The 20818-nt window shown below is 31.4% G+C and overlaps 3 protein-coding genes across 3 annotated transcripts in view; 2 read left to right on the forward strand and 1 right to left on the reverse strand.

The window, feature by feature from the left end:
* Nucleotides 1–2298: 2298 nt before the first annotated feature.
* LOC119601968 (7-methylguanosine phosphate-specific 5'-nucleotidase) lies at nt 2299–5378 on the forward strand. Its single transcript, XM_037953274.1, has 4 exons — nt 2299–2553; nt 2823–3457; nt 4487–4910; nt 4972–5378. Exons 2-4 carry the CDS (start codon nt 3051–3053, stop codon nt 5131–5133), a joined length of 993 nt encoding a protein of 330 aa, XP_037809202.1. The 5' UTR covers nt 2299–2553; nt 2823–3050; the 3' UTR covers nt 5134–5378.
* Nucleotides 5379–5919: 541 nt separating this feature from the next.
* LOC119601962 (ubiquitin-protein ligase E3C) lies at nt 5920–14110 on the forward strand. The gene is given in 9 exon segments (XM_037953269.1): nt 5920–6602; nt 10485–10546; nt 10549–11254; nt 11321–11750; nt 11815–11936; nt 11993–12763; nt 12830–12974; nt 13032–13731; nt 13802–14110. Coding segments are annotated over 9 exon segments (3444 nt in total). The 5' UTR covers nt 5920–6262; the 3' UTR covers nt 13970–14110.
* A 229-nt stretch (nt 14111–14339) lies between these two features.
* Nucleotides 14340–20818, reverse strand: part of LOC119601961 (lipase 3) — a 51615-nt gene continuing 45136 nt past the window's right edge. The window contains 3 exon segments of the mRNA XM_037953268.1: nt 14340–14694; nt 19962–20107; nt 20348–20432. Coding sequence (XP_037809196.1) covers nt 14542–14694; nt 19962–20107; nt 20348–20432 — 384 coding nt within the window. The 3' untranslated portion in view covers nt 14340–14541.

Raw genomic sequence — 20818 nt, forward strand, 5'->3', positions numbered from 1 at the left:
GGAACTTATATGGGGGTAGGGTTAATTTTGGACCAACCCATAAAGATTTTGGATCATATAAATCTTGTAAAATAATTTCCTGATCCTCATAAAATTTGGCAAAAAGATTTTAGTTCCTATAAAACTTGTTTTTGTCGTTTTTCTTCGCTATACTGGAATATTGAACGGACGATCTTGTGCACGATTAAAACCTATATAGAACTTTAAGTTGGAAGTGTAGAAATCGGATGGCATACATTTTTTTCCGGATTTCATCGTTCTAGGGTGTGTACTACAACAACAAACTTTTTTTTACAAAAAATGTTACTATGGCCGTATATATAAAATGATATATATCAGCTATCGGACGATCTTGTGCACGATAAAAACCTGTATAGAACTTTAAGTTGAAAGTGTAGAAATCGGATGACATACATTTTTTTCCGGATTTCATCGTTCTAGGGTGTGTACTACAACAACAAACTTTTTTTTTTACAAAAAATGTTACTATGGCCGTATATATAAAATGATATATAACAGCTATCGGACGATCTTGTGCACGATAAAAACCTGTATAGAACTTTAAGTTGAAAGTGTAGAAATCGGATGACATACATTTTTTTCCGGATTTCATCGTTCTAGGGTGTGTACTACAACAATAAACATTTTTTACAAAAAATGTTACTATGGCCGTATATATAAAATGATATATAACTGCTATCGGACGATCTTGTGCACGATAAAAACTTATATCGAACTTTAAGTTGGAAGTGTAGAAATCGGATGGCATAATCTGTTTGAGATTTTAGGTAGGGTCAACTGTGGACCGACCCTTACAAAGTTCAACAGATAAATTTTGTTTCATATAAAAGTTGTTGTCGAATTTTATAGCTAATTTTTTAAGCCAGTTATGAGTGGTAGTAATTTCCAGAGGTGGAGCTTATATCGGGGATAGGTTAAATTATGGACCGATCCCCTTAAATTTGACAAAACGATTTTGACTCCTTGTTTATGTGGAATTTCGTTGCTATATTGGTATTTTTATTACAATTATTGGAGTTAATATCTTTTTCTGAAGGGGAACTTATATGGGGGTAGGGTTAATTTTGGACCAACCCATAAAGATTTTGGATCATATAAATCTTGTAAAATAATTTCCTGATCCTCATAAAATTTGGCAAAAAGATTTTAGTTCCTATAAAACTTGTTTTTGTCGTTTTTCTTCGCTATACTGGAATATTGAAGTTCAATAATAAACTCCATCTACTAAAAATATTTTGGCAAATAACTATTGTCTAAGATCCTAGTCTATACTTTTATGGATTTTAGACCAATATTTCGGTGTAAAAGTTCCTTGGCTCCCTGATGAGTTTATCGTATACCGATATTGTCCATATTCAATAACAAACTCAATCAACTAAAATTATTTTGGCAAATATTGACTAGATGGTCTTAGACTGTAATAAGATCCCAGCATATACTTTTATGGATATTAGACCAATATTTCGATGTGTTACAAACGGTGTAAAATGTTCCTTGATTCCCTGATGGGTAGTGTCTTCCAAGTGGTGATTTAACGATCTTGAAAGTGACGGAACTAATAGGGAATCACATTGTTTGCCGGTCTCTGGTAAGATTTTAGGTTGATAGTCATGCTGCACTTAAAGCATTAATATGTCATAGCTGTATTCTTTCATAGTCGTAGAATGAAGAAAAGTTCTAAGTGTTATTATGAGACCGTTTACAATAAGGCTGTGTTGGGTACCAGGACCCTGCAATATACACAAATAAGGTATCTGGCGAACTGATACGATGAGGCTCGAATCTTGTCCCATATGAACGGAACAAGAAGTTAAAGCCACCCCTTTTTCATTTTTTTAGGTTGATCTCCGATGGATTCCGTGACTTTCAACCAGTCATGGAATATAGAATGAATTGCACATTATATATGGCCGTTTTAAAAATACTTGATTCTAAAGAAACCGGGATTATTATTGGGGTAGATGGTGTACACCAAGAACACTTGCACTGGCTATAAAACATTATTAAAATACATAAATTTTTCTTAGCACAAAATAAATATGTCTAGTAATTTGTTTTTGTTTCATTTGTTTACGTTTTTACAGAAACTCACCACACAACAATCAAAAACAGCTGTTAGGGTTTGCTGTTTTATCAAAAGGTTGTTTTATTAACGGGTATAATTAACTAAACAAAACTATTCATTACTTGCTGTAGGGTGAACCGATTACTAATTAAAGTACAACAATGACAACACTGACAGAACAGCTGGGTAAATCACATTATTGTTGTTGTTATTATATATTTTCATTGAAATAAAACCGTATACGTGTGTACGAATTTTATTTTCGATTATTTTACAATTGCATTAAGAATATTACAAATTTTAAGTATTTGTCTGAAATAAAACAAAATTTAGGTCATCCGACTATTACATAATAATAACAATATTAAAAATTTAATTGCAATCATAAACAAACTTTAACGAAAATAAATCTAACTAGAATTGTTGTAGCCAACTGAAGATAACTTGGTTTAATTTGCGGCAAAAAGGTAAACAAAAGGCACGTACTTGTACGTACTATAAAAATAATCATTCCAAGTTACCACCAGACTGATTCCGCCACTAAGATATATTTAGTGATAGTTTTCTACAGATTTAATAAAGAGTTAACAAACAATAAAAAACGAGAATACGCTTATCAATTTATAAGTTTAGTTTTTGTATATAGTATCTCAACGTTTGTTTTTATGTTTTTAGTAGAATATTTGTTTATCTTTTTTATTATTATACAGTTATTTATTTTCCCTATGCTTTGCAGATCATTCACCCAAAGAGTTTTCATTTCAAAGAGAAAACAACAGGAAGAGTAGATATTAACAAGAGAAAGAGAGTGATTGATGATCTTTGGTTAAATTTTCCCCCAAAAAAGTGACTTTATGCGTATAGAACTTGACATTTGAAAATTATTAACAAAATTTCGTCGAAACTAATACGCAGCACATTTGCTGCTGCTCCTCCTATTTTTACACGAATTTTGGATAGAATAATGATGGGCTCCTCTACGGAAATGAATCAACAAGAAGATAACACTATGAACGAGACCAGCATACGTTTGCAGGATATTAAACAATTGTGTGATGATCACTGTAAAATAAAAGATCCGGCACGTGTTGAACGTATACTAAATGAATTTGTTAGAGGAGGAACGGAGCGTCTGCAACTAGTTTCGGACTTTGATTATACCATCACAAAACAACGTACGGCCGATGGTAAACCGGTGCTGAGTAGTTTTGGTATTTTAAATGCCTGCAAGTCATTGCCGCCCAACTTTATAGAGGAATCGGATAAATTGTATCACAAGTATCGACCGATTGAAATTGATCCTCATATACCGACTAAGGATAAGATAAAGCATATGATTGATTGGTGGACTAAGACGGGTGAATTATTAGTGTGAGTATAAAGTGACAAAGAAATTTTACTTAGTAAGCAAAAACAAATATTTAAAACCTTAGACTAGTTATGGACCGACCAGCAAAATAATCCTATTGCAGTAATAAAACCATTTATACATTTATTAAAGAGCAGAAAGTAGTAAAATTTTAATTTAAATAACTTAATAAACCTTTATTCTAAAGGGGTGTTTTACAACATCATTTATTTTAATTTAAATTAATGATTGAAAACAGAAATCTAGTGGATTTCCGGCAATCTTTACAATGTTTTTTTTATTGCCCTTAAATACCAGTTGTATGAAATAGATTTTTGTTTTGCAAGTCATAATCTACACCATATACTCATCATAATATAACACAAGACTAGAATTTATACAAGACTGAGGCCTAGATTATAGACAATGCCATAGACTAAATTATATATTTAACTAATTAATAAATTAAAGACTATTGATTACACTATAGATCTAACTATAGTCTAGACTATGTACTAGACTATAAACTGGACTATAGACTATAGATTAGACCATAAACTAGACTAGACTATAGGCTAGACTATAGATTATACTATACACTAGACTATACACTGGACTATAGACTAGACTATACTCTAGAATATACTCTAGACTATACACTAGACTGTACACTAGACTATACACTAGACTATACATTAGCCTATACACTAGACCCTAGACTATAGGCTAGACTATAGATTATTCTATACACTAGACTATACACTGGACTATAGACTAGACTATACTCTAGATTATACTCTAGACTATACACTAGACTGTACACTAGACTATACACTAGACTATACATTAGCCTATACACTAGACCCTACACTAATGTACAGACTAGTCTATAGTATAGACTGTACATTACGTTATAGACAGGACTATAGTTTATAATCTATACTAGAATATACATATACTATACTATTAATCTTGTAATCTAATAATAGATATAAATTTTGCACACAACACCATCAATTTTGTTACCCATAACCAATTCTTTTCTCTTTCAGTGGTTTCCCTTTGGGACAAAGTGAAATTGATGGTATTGCCGGCAAATATAAAGATGCTTTGCGTGATCGCACTAACGTTCTTTTCGAAACGCTTAATCGTTTGGATATACCCGTCTTAGTATTCTCAGCTGGTTTAGGCAATTCCGTAATATCCGTATTGCAGCAAGCCAATGTTATGTACTCGAATGTTAAAGTGGTCTCGAACTTTTTACAATACAAAGATGGTTTATTAAATGGTTTCCAACAGCCCATGATTCATACATTCAATAAAAATGAAACAGCATTGGATGGCAGTGAATATTATGATTTGGTACATAGTCGTGATCATATCATTGTTATGGGTGATTCCATAGGAGATGCTGATATGGCAAATGGTGTGCCGTCTTCATCGCATATTATTAAAATAGGATTTTTATTTGATCATGTAAGTAGGTGGTGGTAAGCATATGAGTTCTTTAAAAATGTCTGTTTTTTTGTACTTTTAGCCCGAACAAAATTTAGAAAGATATATGAATGCTTTCGACATAGTGTTAATTGATGATCAAACCATGGATGTGCCATTGGCTTTGTTGTCTGCTATTGAAAACTTTCAGCAACGTTTACAATCAAACTCAACTTCAAATACCGAGGCTCAAATAGTTCAGTAAATTTGGTTAAGTAGCGGCTAACTCCCAAAGTTTCTAGTTAAGTGTGTTAATGACGGTATCTCCATTAAAAATATATCTAAAACTAACTGTAACTAATGCAAAGCATACATTATCGAATCTGTTCTGAATTTTTTCTAAGTGTATTTATTACGTTTTGTTTAATACCAATCAAAGGACTCAGTTTTATTATCTAAACCTATATAATGTAACTTTAATAAAAATAATACAGACAAGTATTAAAAATATGGATTTTACTGAGAGGATAAAATTGGCTAAATGTCTTGACAGAAATCTTGTTAGTTATTTTTAGTAATGTCTTTAGTGGATCAAAATATAAATTACCCCAAGTGGTAATTAAATAATGCCCCTATTATGGTTTACAACTCAACTCTGTTGAGTTGAAATTGAAACAACTTAACTTTGGAACAACTAAACTTTTTTTTGGTATTATGAATTACAACCAATTTCAGTTGTAATTGTGTTGATGTTGCCAACCTAAAAAGTGCTTTTTTGTCATAAAATTAAGTGAAAAGTTTATGAATTAAATTAAATAACGAGTACGAAATATTTTCGGTGTTGAAGTTCTTTAAAACTAACCATAAGCCGTTTCTACACCGAATAACTAAACAACTAAAATTAATTTATAATACACCCTGTTAAATAATACACAACATATGTTTTTACTCTCTCAGAGAATTAAATTGACAACAGCTAAAAAAAACAAAAACATTTAAACGTCAAATTAGACAGTTCATAAAATTTCCTAGTGTCATGCTAAAGAAAAAAAAACTGAGAAAATACACAAAAGGTTATTGTTAAAAAACTTTATTAATTAATTAAAATTTCTTAAAAGTAATTAAATATAATATAAACTTAAAAAGAAATGTTAAAACAACAATAACAAATAAATTAAATAAAATCCAAAAAAAAGAATTCAAGAAAAACTAATCCTACATACGGAAGTGCTTTGAAAAGATTGTGAAAGAAAATTAACACAAAAAACATATTACACCATAAACAACAAAACTACAACAGTTTAGACCTTGAAAACTAAACAAGAAATTTCCAATTGTTACAACTGGACCCAGCAAAAGCTATATAGAAAAAGAGAAAAATCATTACAAAAACTATGTTTGGCTTCGATGGTGAATATCGTCGTAAGCCGAGCCAAAGTTTTGGTGGTGCCTCGACCAGCAGTGATCGGGAAACGATTATACGCAAAGCTGCTGAGGAGCGTTTGAAACGCAATCAATTGCGTCGTGAAAACAATGGAGCGATTGTTTTGCAATCCTATTTACGTTCATTTATACATCGACAGCGCCGTAAGCGTTATGAACGTGAAACATTTGATGAATTTTTACGCACTCATCGTGATAAACTTACACAAGATGAAAATCTGGCTTTTTTACTCAAAAGAATTATATTTTTTTACAATTCAAAAGAGACCAAAGATGGTGAGAGATTGGTAAGTGATGATTAAGTCATTCCCATTAAAGATTAGATAGTAGACAAGACCATAAGCAGACCACAGACTCGATTATAGAATAGAATAAAGAATAAATTATAAACTGGACTAAGGATACGGTTAAACATTAGACTATAGACTAGACTATAGACTAGAATATAGACTAGACTATAGACTAGACTATAGACTAGACTATAGACTAGACTATAGACTAGACTATAGACTAGACTATAGACTAGACTATAGACTAGACTATAGACTAGACTATAGACTAGACTATAGACTAGACTATAGACTAGACTATAGACTAGACTATAGACTAGACTATAGACTAGACTATAGACTAGACTATAGACTAGACTATAGACTAGACTATAGACTAGACTATAGACTAGACTATAGACTAGACTATAGACTAGACTATAGACTAGACTATAGACTAGACTATAGACTAGACTATAGACTAGACTATAGACTAGACTATAGACTAGACTATAGACTAGACTATAGACTAGACTATAGACTAGACTATAGACTAGACTATAGACTAGACTATAGACTAGACTATAGACTAACTATAGACTAGACTATAGACTAGACTATAGACTAGACTATAGACTAGACTATAGACTAGACTATAGACTAGACTATAGACTAGACTATAGACTAGACTATAGACTAGACTATAGACTAGACTAGACTATAGACTAGACTATAGACTAGACTATAGACTAGACTATAGACTAGACTATAGACTAGACTATAGACTAGACTATAGACTAGACTATAGACTAGACTATAGACTAGACTATAGACTAGACTATAGACTAGACTATAGACTAGACTATAGACTAGACTATAGACTAGACTATAGACTAGACTATAGACTAGACTATAGACTAGACTATAGACTAGACTATAGACTAGACTAGAACTAGACTATAGACTAGACTATAGACTAGACTATAGACTAGACTATAGACTAGACTATAGACTAGACTATAGACTAGACTAGACTAGACTAGACTAGACTATAGACTAGACTATAGACTAGACTATAGACTAGACTATAGACTAGACTATAGACTAGACTACTAGACTAGACTATAGACTAGACTATAGACTAGACTATGACTAGACTATAGACTAGACTAGACTAGACTATAGACTAGACTATAGACTAGACTATAGACTAGACTATAGACTAGACTATAGACTAGACTATAGACTAGACTATAGACTAGACTATAGACTAGACTATAGACTAGACTATAGACTAGACTATAGACTAGACTATAGACTAGACTATAGACTAGACTATAGACTAGACTATAGACTAGACTATAGACTAGACTATAGACTAGACTATAGACTAGACTATAGACTAGACTATAGACTAGACTATAGACTAGACTATAGACTAGACTATAGACTAGACTATAGACTAGACTATAGACTAGACTATAGACTAGACTATAGACTAGACTATAGACTAGACTATAGACTAGACTATAGACTAGACTATAGACTAGACTATAGACTAGACTATAGACTAGACTATAGACTAGACTATAGACTAGACTATAGACTAGACTATAGACTAGACTATAGACTAGACTATAGACTAGACTATAGACTAGACTATAGACTAGACTATAGACTAGACATAGACTAGACTATAGACTAGACTATAGACTAGACTATAGACTAGACTATAGACTAGACTAGACTAGACTAGACTAGATAGACTAGACTAGACTAGACTATAGACTAGATAGACTAGACTAGACTAGACTAGACTAGACTATAGACTAGACTAGACTAGACTATAGACTAGACTAGACTATAGACTAGACTAGAGACTATAGACTAGACTATAGACTAGACTATAGACTAGACTATAGACTAGACTATAGACTAGACTATAGACTAGACTATAGACTAGACTATAGACTAGACTATAGACTAGACTATAGACTAGACTATAGACTAGACTATAGACTAGACTATAGACTAGACTATAGACTAGACTATAGACTAGACTATAGACTAGACTATAGACTAGACTATAGACTAGACTATAGACTAGACTATAGACTAGACTATAGACTAGACTATAGACTAGACTATAGACTAGACTATAGACTAGACTATAGACTAGACTATAGACTAGACTATAGACTAGACTATAGACTAGACTATAGACTAGACTATAGACTAGACTATAGACTAGACTATAGACTAGACTATAGACTAGACTATAGACTAGACTATAGACTAGACTATAGACTAGACTATAGACTAGACTATAGACTAGACTATAGACTAGACTATAGACTAGACTATAGACTAGACTATAGACTAGACTATAGACTAGACTATAGACTAGACTATAGACTAGACTATAGACTAGACTATAGACTAGACTATAGACTAGACTATAGACTAGACTATAGACTAGACTATAGACTAGACTATAGACTAGACTATAGACTAGACTATAGACTAGACTATAGACTAGACTATAGACTAGACTATAGACTAGACTATAGACTAGACTATAGACTAGACTATAGACTAGACTATAGACTAGACTAGACTAGATAGACTATAGACTAGACTATAGACTAGACTATAGACTAGACTATAGACTAGACTATAGACTAGACTATAGACTAGACTATAGACTAGACTATAGACTAGACTATAGACTAGACTATAGACTAGACTACTAGACTAGACTATAGACTAGACTATAGACTAGACTATAGACTAGACTATAGACTAGACTATAGACTAGACTATAGACTAGACTATAGACTAGACTATAGACTAGACTATAGACTAGACTAGACTACTAGACTAGACTATAGACTAGACTATAGACTAGACTAGACTATAGACTAGACTAGACTAGACTAGACTAGAGAGACTATAGACTAGACTAGACTAGACTAGACTAGACTAGACTAGACTAGACTAGACTAACTAGACTAGACTAGACTAGACTAGACTAGACTAGACTATAGACTAGACTAGACTATAGACTAGACTAGACTAGACTATAGACTAGACTAGACTAGACTAGACTAGACTAGACTAGACTAGACTAGACTAGACTATAGACTAGACTAGACTATAGACTAGACTAGACTATAGACTAGACTATAGACTAGACTATAGACTAGACTATAGACTAGACTATAGACTAGACTATAGACTAGACTATAGACTAGACTATAGACTAGACTATAGACTAGACTATAGACTAGACTATAGACTAGACTATAGACTAGACTATAGACTAGACTATAGACTAGACTATAGACTAGACTATAGACTAGACTATAGACTAGACTATAGACTAGACTATAGACTAGACTATAGACTAGACTATAGACTAGACTATAGACTAGACTATAGACTAGACTATAGACTAGACTATAGACTAGACTATAGACTAGACTATAGACTAGACTATAGACTAGACTATAGACTAGACTATAGACTAGACTATAGACTAGACTATAGACTAGACTATAGACTAGACTAGACTATAGACTAGACTATAGACTAGACTATAGACTAGACTATAGACTAGACTATAGACTAGACTATAGACTAGACTATAGACTAGACTATAGACTAGACTATAGACTAGACTATAGACTAGACTATAGACTAGACTAGACTATAGACTAGATATAGACTAGACTATAGACTAGACTATATCGTATAGACTAGACTATAATAAGACTCTTAGACTAACTACTAACATACTAGACGATCCTTAGCTAGACTATAGACTGTTATACTTCCTATAGACTACACTAGACTAGACATTACTCACACGTTTTTCCTTTTCTTCTTTTTCTTCTTACGATAGACATTTGATCACAAGTCGTAAAAGAATCCCGCGCGTTTAGTGCAATTTCCACTACGAGGCTGGGTCCTGGCTGCATCGGCCTTAAAAAACCTACATCAGCTTATGTATCATACAATTAACATCTGTCCAACAGACATCACAAGCCATACCGCTGAGAATGCTGGAGACATTCACTGCGGAAACATCCATCGAGCGTTATGTCGAAAACGAACAACTAATCAAACCTATTTAGATCGTATATTTCGTTATTTAGTAGATAAAGAACTATTACAAGCGTTTGCGTGAACTATTAGAACAAAAATGCCCACCATTAGATGGTGAGACACTACATCCACCAAATCAATTTTCAGAGGCTATATTTCAACTTATGCTTAGACCTTTATTGTTGGCCAATAAAGCGGCATCCGGTTTTTCCTATGGCAATATTATTTGTCAATCATTTACTAAACATATACTAGCGCTGCCATATACCGATTGTATACGTTATTTTTTGCTACCCTGCTTTGCCGAATGTTCAGAATTTCCTTTTGAATATTTACTTAAAACTTTGCAACAGTGTACAAGAACACAATTGCCAGAAAAAATGCAAGTTGATAGCAGTCCCGTGGTGACCTTTACAGGAGCCTCCGCAGCTGAAAGTCTTAATGCGACTTCAAATTCAAGTTCACCTTCCGGCAATAAGGCTATGGAGGATAAGTCACAGGAACCAACTAAGATATTTAGCACATTTTTATTACATTCTTTGCTAATGTTGGACCGTAAACAATTAAGTAAGTTTTTGTTGGAAAAAAAATTTCAAATTAAAGAGTGTTATTATATTTTTGTTTAAACTTTAGAATCTTTACATGCCAAGTCTTTGTTGGGGGATTATATCAAAGTTATAGCTGAAGTATCGCCGAAAATTTTACAACTACCCAAATCATCGTTAAAACATACCGGCCATCATCAACGTTATCATCCTCATGCTAGTGAAGATACCTCATCCGATGATGACTCTGAAGACGAAGAGGAAGAAGATCAATATCAAAATAAACGCAATATACAATCCATGGATACCGTGGATGTAATGACTATGTCAGTACCCTTGTCAGAAACTGAAAAAGATAGTTTACTGGAGTGTATACAATTATTAAATGAGGGTGAACGTGTTCATAGTATATTAGACTATATAGAGGAGTATCTGAAAGATGAAGAAGTGCTCTATGGGCTGTGCGAAATTTGTCATAATTTAATGATTTACAATAAAATGGCCATGTTTGAATATAAGTAAGTGTGCTGAAAGAAGACTAAATAAGAAAGTATTGTATTAATTTTCTGGATTTCTTTAAAGGCTTTTATATACTTTGGCTTTTATGCCCAACTTTATACGTGCCGTTTGGTTTACCCTAATAGCACAATCAAAACAACAGGGCTTTAATGCCCCCTTGACATTGATATCTAAAGGTGTAGTGCGTAAGTATTTAGAGAATGTTTTTTGTACTTCAGTTTTAATTGTTTTTGTATTGCAGCTAAACAAGCTGGTGCTGAATCATTTGTGCCTTTATTGGCCACTTTCTGTATGCTTTTTGGACGCCTATTGCCTACTTTACACGATGTAGAGTTTTGTGATGAAAAGTTATTGATCGAAAAGCCTTTACAGCCCACTTTACATGTACGTCTTATGCCCTTTTCTTTGGCTGAAATTGTGCAATTATCGAAAACACTTAAAGAGGTTTCTTTGGGTTTGGTAGAATTGGCTTTTCCCGAAACTCGCTCAAATCTTAATCAACATTATCGTTTTGTTTTGGGTCGTTCCGATTCGGATGATAAAAAAATCAAGCAACAAAAACAAATTTGGTCAAATCTTTTAAAGGTGGTGGTATTTGTTCTGAATCAAATACATACCAGAGATTTAAGATTAGGTTTCTGTCCTGAGTTACATTGGACGGTAACACGCCTGGATTTGCCTTTAGATAGACCTGCTGATTTACCTTTAACACGAGGCAGTCGTACCCGCGGCATAAGACCCTTTCAACCTATACGTGATTTTACACGGGAAGATTTTGAAAATGGTCCTCCCATGTCCACGAAACAAATACGTTCTATTACCATATTAAGGGAAATACCATTTGTGGTGGCCTTTAGCAAACGTGTGGGTATATTACAGGGCCTGGTGGCAGCTGATAAAATGCGTGTTCAAGGTCACTTGCAGGCCTTTCTGCAGGGTCCCTCGATAACTTTGACAGTGCGTAGAACCCACTTATATGAAGATGCTTATGATAAACTAAGGCCGGAAAATGGTAGTTTTACATTTTTTAAATTTGTTTGTGAATTTTTTTTTAAATTTTTTTAAATATTTTCTATAGAACCTGACTTACGCTTAAAATTCCGTGTACAGTTTGTTTCCTCTTTGGGTTTGGATGAGGCGGGTATAGATGGCGGTGGTGTTTTTAGAGAATTTTTATCGGAATTAATTAAAACTGCTTTTGATCCCAATAGAGGTTTTTTTATGTAAGTATTAACTTGTAAATTAAGCAAAACTTTTGTAATATTTGCCTTTTGTTGCAGGGTCACTACCGACAATAAACTCTATCCCAATCCTAATGTGGGCGATTTAGTGCCCGACTTTGAAAAACACTACTATTTCATAGGTCGCATTCTAGGCAAAGCGATCTATGAAAATCTCTTAGTTGAGCTACCTTTAGCAGAATTTTTCCTTACCAAATTGGCCGGCAAATATGCTGATGTGGATATACATCAATTGGCCTCTTTGGATCCGGAACTGTATAAAAATCTTCTCTATTTAAAAGACTATGAAGGTGATGTTAGTGAATTAAATTTAGATTTTACAGTAGCCAGTAGTTCTTTCGGTCAAACGCAAGTGATTGAATTGAAACCTCAAGGTCAAACGATACCAGTGACAAATTCAAATCGTATAGAATACTTGCAACTAATGGCCGATTATAAATTGAATGTACAGATAAGACAGCACTGTATAGCATTTCGTAAGGGTCTGTCAAATGTTTTACCAGTCGAATGGCTGTATATGTTTAGCAATAAGGAATTACAGATATTGATATCGGGTGCTGAAATACCCATAGACTTGGAAGATCTCAAAAAGCATTGTAAATATGGTGGTGAATATAGTCCAGAGCATCCTTCGATAGTGGCCTTCTGGTCGGCCTTAGAGAGTTTTGATGATTTGCAAAAAAGACAATTGCTGAAATTTGTAACGAGTTGTTCCCGGCCTCCTTTATTGGGTTTTAAGGTATTTTTTTTTTCTTACATCTTTCAACACTTGACAATATTTATTTTTTTTTTTAATTTAATATTTACAGGATTTGGATCCTCCCTTTTTTATACAAAATGCTGGTGATATGGAACGTTTACCCACGGCTAGTACTTGTACAAATCTTTTGAAATTGCCTCCCTTTAAGACAGTTGAACAAATGCGCGAAAAACTGCTCTATGCCATACAATCGGGTGTGGGCTTTGAATTAAGCTAAATCTTGTTTTATAACTTATTATTTTCCCCATTCCCTGTACTACTCCTCTTTTGTTATTTTCTCATGCAATTTTTCGAAAAAAAAAACAACTTTTTGGTTTTCTTTTCTTTTATATAAAAACTTATATTCCATTTTTTTTATTACTATTAATGTAAAAATTGTGTAATGAAATGTGCTAAAAAACATTTAAACAATTCAACAACAACAACAACTTTAATATTAATTAATCTCTAAAAATTGTAATTTAAATCTAAACATATAATTAATACATATTTATATAACAGCAAAATATAATGAACAAAGTTAAGAGAAATGAAATTCATTTATAAAACAAAAAAAAAAAAAAAATCATATCAAAAACTTCCAATTATCGATTCAAGACAACCTTACTATTAATTTATTTAATTGGTAAATGTTAAATATAAAACAATATGTTTATATAAGAATAAATGTATTTAATATGTATTTCATTTCTTTATTCTCTGGCCAATCTTCTTCGATCATTACTTAATTGGTAAGTTTAATTTAATATTTGGTTTATAGTTTTATTTTAAAATTTTCTGTTTTTGTTTTTATTTGTAGAATTTCTTAAGCTCCTGTAGTATTTGCTTATAGATTAAGCGTGGTGCTTCTGTAGAGTATAACAAATCAATATGATTGAATCCTCGTATTTCATGTAATGAATAATGAGTATTTTTCAATTTATTCGCCAATCGATAAACATCCTGTGAAATAGATGAAAAAAAAAAAAACTTCAATTAATATTTCGGCCAGTAGAATGAAATAAAAAGAAAAAAGTTATAAATTAAGAAAGGACTTTTTTACGTCCTGTAAAATGGAGTGAGAAAACTTCAAATATATTTAAGCCAGTAAAATGAAATAAAAACAAAAAAGTTATATATTAAGAAAGGATTTGAATATCCTGTAAAATGCAGAGAAAACTCCAATTAATATTTGTGCCTGTAGAAAGAAATAAAAAGAAAAAAGTTATAAGTTAAGAAAGGACTTCTTAATGTCCTGTGAAATGGAGAGAAAATTTGTGTCAGTAAAATGAAATAAAAAGAAAAAAGCAATTAGTTTAGAAAAGAGCTGTAATACTAAAGATTTCTCAGAGATCTTTTTTATACAGATTACTGTATTCTCAGAACGATATAAGTCTGTTGAATCCACTATTTTCTAATATTTACTTCACCTTTTGCTTTAAATATAGTCCTTGCTTGTATTAAAGTTCAAAAATGAGCAGAATACACAAAAATAACTTTACTCTTTGTCATTTCTCACAATTGTAAAATGGAAGTATAACAATTTGCTAAAAGACTTAATTCATAAACTCATTTTACCCCCGTTATTTTTTTTAGAGTTTGACTAAAGAGATAAATCTCCCATAATGTCTGTGCAAAGTCATAAATATTTCAAAATTTGTAACATATTTCTTGAGAAATTAATAAAATTTATAAAATGAAAAAGCACACATGACGTATGATGAATTTTGAAAGACATTATTATTCATAAGACGTGTAACACTCACATTAAATGATTTAAAGGAAATACAACATAACAGTGGGTGCGATTGCAAAAATTAAGCAATAAAACCTTTTTGCTGCTTGAGTTCATTATTTTTAAGACTTTATATGTCTATCATACCACTGTGGCGTGTAAATTTATACCACATTACACCACCACATTAGCTAAAGGTGCGTATTATGAGATGAAGATAAATAAAATTTAATATACACACATTAGGTACATACCCTGCCAGCAAATTTGAGTTTAATTTTGGATACATGAACTGAATAGTCACTTTAAAGGCTCAATTTTATGTTCCTTAGTACTAAGTTAAAAAAATTACAAAAACAAAATACAGTACTTTCTAATTTTGATCATAATTTTGTTAAATTTTAGTGCGTTTTAATATACCAAAAGCAAGATTAAATGATAATAAGTAGATAGAATAAAAATTTCAAAAACTAACACTTTTTAATACACTAAGAAGATAGTTTAATGCAGAATCATTCTTGCTCTCAAAATTCAGAAGGAAAAGTGTTTTCACATTTCAGTAAATATATTTATTTCATTGTGATCAGTTGTGTGATATATTGTGAACTTTAGATTTTGTAATAAATTGAGTTAATTTAAAATTTAATATATCTAAAACATAGTTTAATATAAAATAAGCATCAGTGAGAGATTAGTGAGTGCAAAACAGTATAATAAAGAAGAAATAAAAAAAAATTATTATAAAGTCGCTTTTATAACATAAAAGAGTATAAAATCATAACACTTTCCAGCTTCTCTATTGTTATGGCAAAACTGGAAATTTACTACATTTAGGAAATTTTATGTTATAAAAAAGTGACTTGAAACTGAAACGAAATGGGCACATCAAGTAAGTATTAAACAGGCGGAACAGTTTCTTCCGAACGGGGTCACTTTTCATTCACTCAGATTATATCAAATTAGATTGTTTTAAACATTAAGCTGTAACGTTATGGTTACAATTTGGATAGAAATTGTTGGCAGGGTATATACATTGTACATATGCAAGTGTATGTGTGTTATATTTATATTATTTACAATATAAATGTGAAATGTATTTTGTACATAACCAAAGTCAACTGGTAAATAATGGATATTGTATATGATTGTACACAAAATTGCAAATCCAATACACTTAGGAAAAATATTGTTCAAGTCTAGTCTAGTCTAGTCTATAGTCTAGTCTATAGTCTAGTCTATAGTCTAGTCTATAGTCTAGTCTATAGTCTAGTCTATAGTCTAGTAGTCTAGTCTATAGTCTAGTCTATAGTCTAGTCTATAGTCTAGTCTATAGTCTAGTCTATAGTCTAGTCTATAGTCTAGTCTATAGTCTAGTCTATAGTCTAGTCTATAGTCTAGTCTATAGTCTAGTCTAGTCTAGTCTATAGTCTAGTCTATAGTCTAGTCTATAGTCTAGTCTATAGTCTAGTCTATAGTCTAGTCTATAGTCTAGTCTATAGTCTAGTCTATAGTCTAGTCTATAGTCTAGTCTATAGTCTAGTCTATAGTCTAGTCTATAGTCTAGTCTATAGTCTAGTCTATAGTCTAGTCTATAGTCTAGTCTATAGTCTAGTCTATAGTCTAGTCTATAGTCTAGTCTATAGTCTAGTCTAGTCTAGTCTATAGTCTAGTCTATAGTCTAGTCTATAGTCTAGTCTATAGTCTAGTCTATAGTCTAGTCTATAGTCTAGTCTATAGTCTAGTCTATAGTCTAGTCTATAGTCTAGTCTATAGTCTAGTCTATAGTCTAGTCTATAGTCTAGTCTATAGTCTAGTCTATAGTCTAGTCTATAGTCTAGTCTATAGTCTAGTCTATAGTCTAGTCTATAGTCTAGTCTATAGTCTAGTCTATAGTCTAGTCCAGCGGTTCCCACCGATTTTTACTTTGCGGACCCCTTGAAGAACTTATTTAATTTCGCGGACCCCCATACATATTTGATATTCTATTGTTCTAAATAATTGTCCATTCGAAAATTGACCTAGTCCATTAATCCCTAGGTCTAATAAATGTAGAGATGTCATATCTATAAAATATTCCCGTACATTGAGAATATATAATATTTCAGATAGGTTTTCAATTGCATGTTTTGAAGATAGAATGACTTCTTTGTTGATATGTTAACATGATGTTTCATTTTATGATCGTGAGATCTTTCATGTTCATTTTTCTTCAAGGTAGCGAAAATATCAATATCAAATATTGTCACATGTGCTTAAGAAGTCACGTTATAAAAATTTGTTGCGATTGCAAAGGGTGAACTGAGTAAGTGAGCTAAGTTTTCGGGAAAATAATATAAGATAGTTGGACTTCTTCTATGTTGTTGCGGAATGCGTTATCCGCTTAATATATGATTTGAACTCTTTGTTAAAGTACTGTGAATTTGGAACTTAAATTTGAATTTTAAAATACCAACGAATTATTTTACTTAAAGAGTCACCTCTGTTTTGAAAATATATAATTTTAGTCCTTTCAAACAAGACCACTTTTGCTTACAATTTGATAAACTTAAATCTATAATAAGCTTGTCTTTGAATTGAACTTCATACTCCGGAATTAATTTAATTGTAAGGCAGAGTATTATTTGTCTGAAATAAAAACCATTATTTCAGTACATATACAGGAAATAAAAATTACAAATCACGCAATACTTTACTTTATAAAAGTTATACAATAAATTTGTACGGCCTAGCTTCTTCCTGATAAACAACCGAAAAAATAAAATTCAAAAAGTCACCAAAAAATTTAGGATTATTGCACAAAAATTGGAGATATTTGTACATACATATAAAAGAATATTGTTTATTCATGTTTTTTTCGTTCGTCTTCGCGGACCCCCTAGGATTTTACTACGGACCACTTGGGGTCCGCGGACCCCCATTTGGGAACCGTTGGTCTAGTCTATAGTCTAGTCTATAGTCTAGTCTATAGTCTAGTCTATAGTCTTGTCTATAGTCTAGTCTATAGTCTAGTCTATAGTCTAGTCTATAGTCTAGTCTATAGTCTAGTCTATAGTCTAGCCTATAGTCCAATCTATAGCATAAATAGGCGTGAAAAAGTCCACATTGAAAAATCATTCATGTGGTCTTGCCTATTGTTACCTACTCGAAATGTAGGGCATTCAAAATAAATAAGAAATCATAACATGTTGAACGTTTTAAACATTTATTTGTTCACCTAAGAAACAAAGCCACGTACATAGATGGTTGTACAACAACAACAATTGATGCACACTTTACATTAAACATGACGGACTGGCAAACCAAGAGAAAGAAAAACAACTGAAACAAAAAAGCACGAACCACCAAACCTGACAGCAATCATCAGTTGATATTTATAAATGTTAAAGCTAAAGTAAGAGAAAGTCCCAGAAAACAGAAAATATAAAAATATCTAAAAAAACTTGGTCGAAAACTAGAAAACTTTCAAAAATTGTTTACAAATAGAAAGCATTTTTGAAAATTTTGTATAATTAGAAAATTTTTTTTTCAATATTTTCTGTTAATAAAAAGCTTTATGCTAAATTGTATATATGTATGTATATAGAAAACTTTTTTCTAAAAATTTCTGTAAGTAAAAAGGTTTATCGAAAATTTTATCTAATGACAAGTTTTGTTGAATATGTGTTTTCTAAAAAGATTTTCTAAGGTTTTTATAAATATAAAGCATTGATCAAAATTTGTGTAAAAATATTAAGCTTTTTTTATTTATCAAAAGCTTTTGTGAAAATTTTATATAAATAGAAAGCTTTTGCAAAAATCATTTTAATTTGTTAATATTTTCTATAAAGAGAAAATTCAATTAAAAGTTTTTTGGAAAAAGTGATTTTTTTTTAATTTATTTTAAACTAAAATGTTTATGGGGTTATCATTAGTCAGTGTATGTTTGGATGTCCCTGTATAGACATTTCTAAACATAACAAACTACTGATATGTTACACCTTCAAACACAGAATGACTAACTATCCGACAAGCATTTATACCCGTAGTACTAACTAGACCCAATGGAAAATCTTGGTAATTCTCTTTTTTTTGGAACGTGTACGAATGTTAGGAGTTTGTAAGAAATATTAGACTTCTTCAAATTTATGAAATTCAAAGGAAGCTTTTTAAATAAATGAATGAATGAACAAATTGTGAACAAAGCTTTGTAGAGATATAGTAGAATGGTAATCGAGGATATGCTATAAATGTAAAGCTTTAACGAAAATACTTCTTAAATGGAAAACTTTGAACAACATTTTCTTTAAATGAAAAGCTTTGCTGACAACTTTCCTTAAATACTAAGAAAGTTTATTCGAAATTGTTCTATAAGCTAAAAGCTTTGTGAAAAATTTTCTTAAAATATAAAGCTTTGTCGAAAATTTCGTTTCATTGTGATGCATTTTCATTTAAGCTCCTCATTATTCGGGAGAAACCTAATAGTTATATAGGTAGTTATATATCAATCTACTCTCACCTGTTTAGCCATCAACAAATCACGATTCCCATAAAATAACTGCATCGGTACACGTACATTACGTAAATTATATTCGGGTGGTGTTTTACTTTTGTAACGACGTAAATTTTCACTTTTCGATTTATAATCAAACTGTTGAAATTTTCCTGTAGACAAAATAAACCAAAAAAAAAAAAACGTTATAAATTTAAAATATTTGGTTAGAAATGGAAAGAAGAAAGAAGAATTGTAAAGAGTAGAAAAGGAAGTAATAATACTATAGGTATTACAATGTAGCATGAACGTGCAGCAAACAATAATATTATAATGTTGTTGCTGGCGATGATGATGATAATGATGATGACGATGATGCTGAGGATGACGTGGATGAGGTGAAAAAGTTTTACCGGAAGTTATCAATTGTCCAAAATGTTGAAACTGTTTGCGTGATATGCCAGCGGGTGTCGTTTCAAATAAACGTGGAAATAGATTCTGCAATGGAAGAAAAAAAGAAAAATATAAAGCAGACAAATATTTATTACCACATATTATGTATTTTGTAAAAAAGTTTAAAAAGGCAAACAAAAAAAAAAAAACTTAAACTAAAATTAAGGTTAAAGAATATAACAAAAAATTATGTTATTTCTGCTGATAAATGAATGAATTAGAAAAAATATATAAAAGCTTTTTTATTGATTAATTTATTAAAAATTTATTTTTATCCCAAAAGCTTTGGCCAAAAATTTTTAATTAAAGAAAGCTTTGCTTAATTTTTTTTTATAAAAAGAAAGTTTTGTTGAATTTTTTCCATAAATAGAAAGCTCTACTAATAAATTAGCTATTTATAGAAAGCTTTGAATGACATGAAACGAAGCTTA

Source organism: Lucilia sericata, unplaced genomic scaffold (assembly GCF_015586225.1).
Source record: "Lucilia sericata isolate MDLA Ls3-8-SP2 unplaced genomic scaffold, ASM1558622v1 Contig000202F_arrow, whole genome shotgun sequence".
NCBI lineage: Eukaryota > Metazoa > Arthropoda > Insecta > Diptera > Calliphoridae > Lucilia > Lucilia sericata.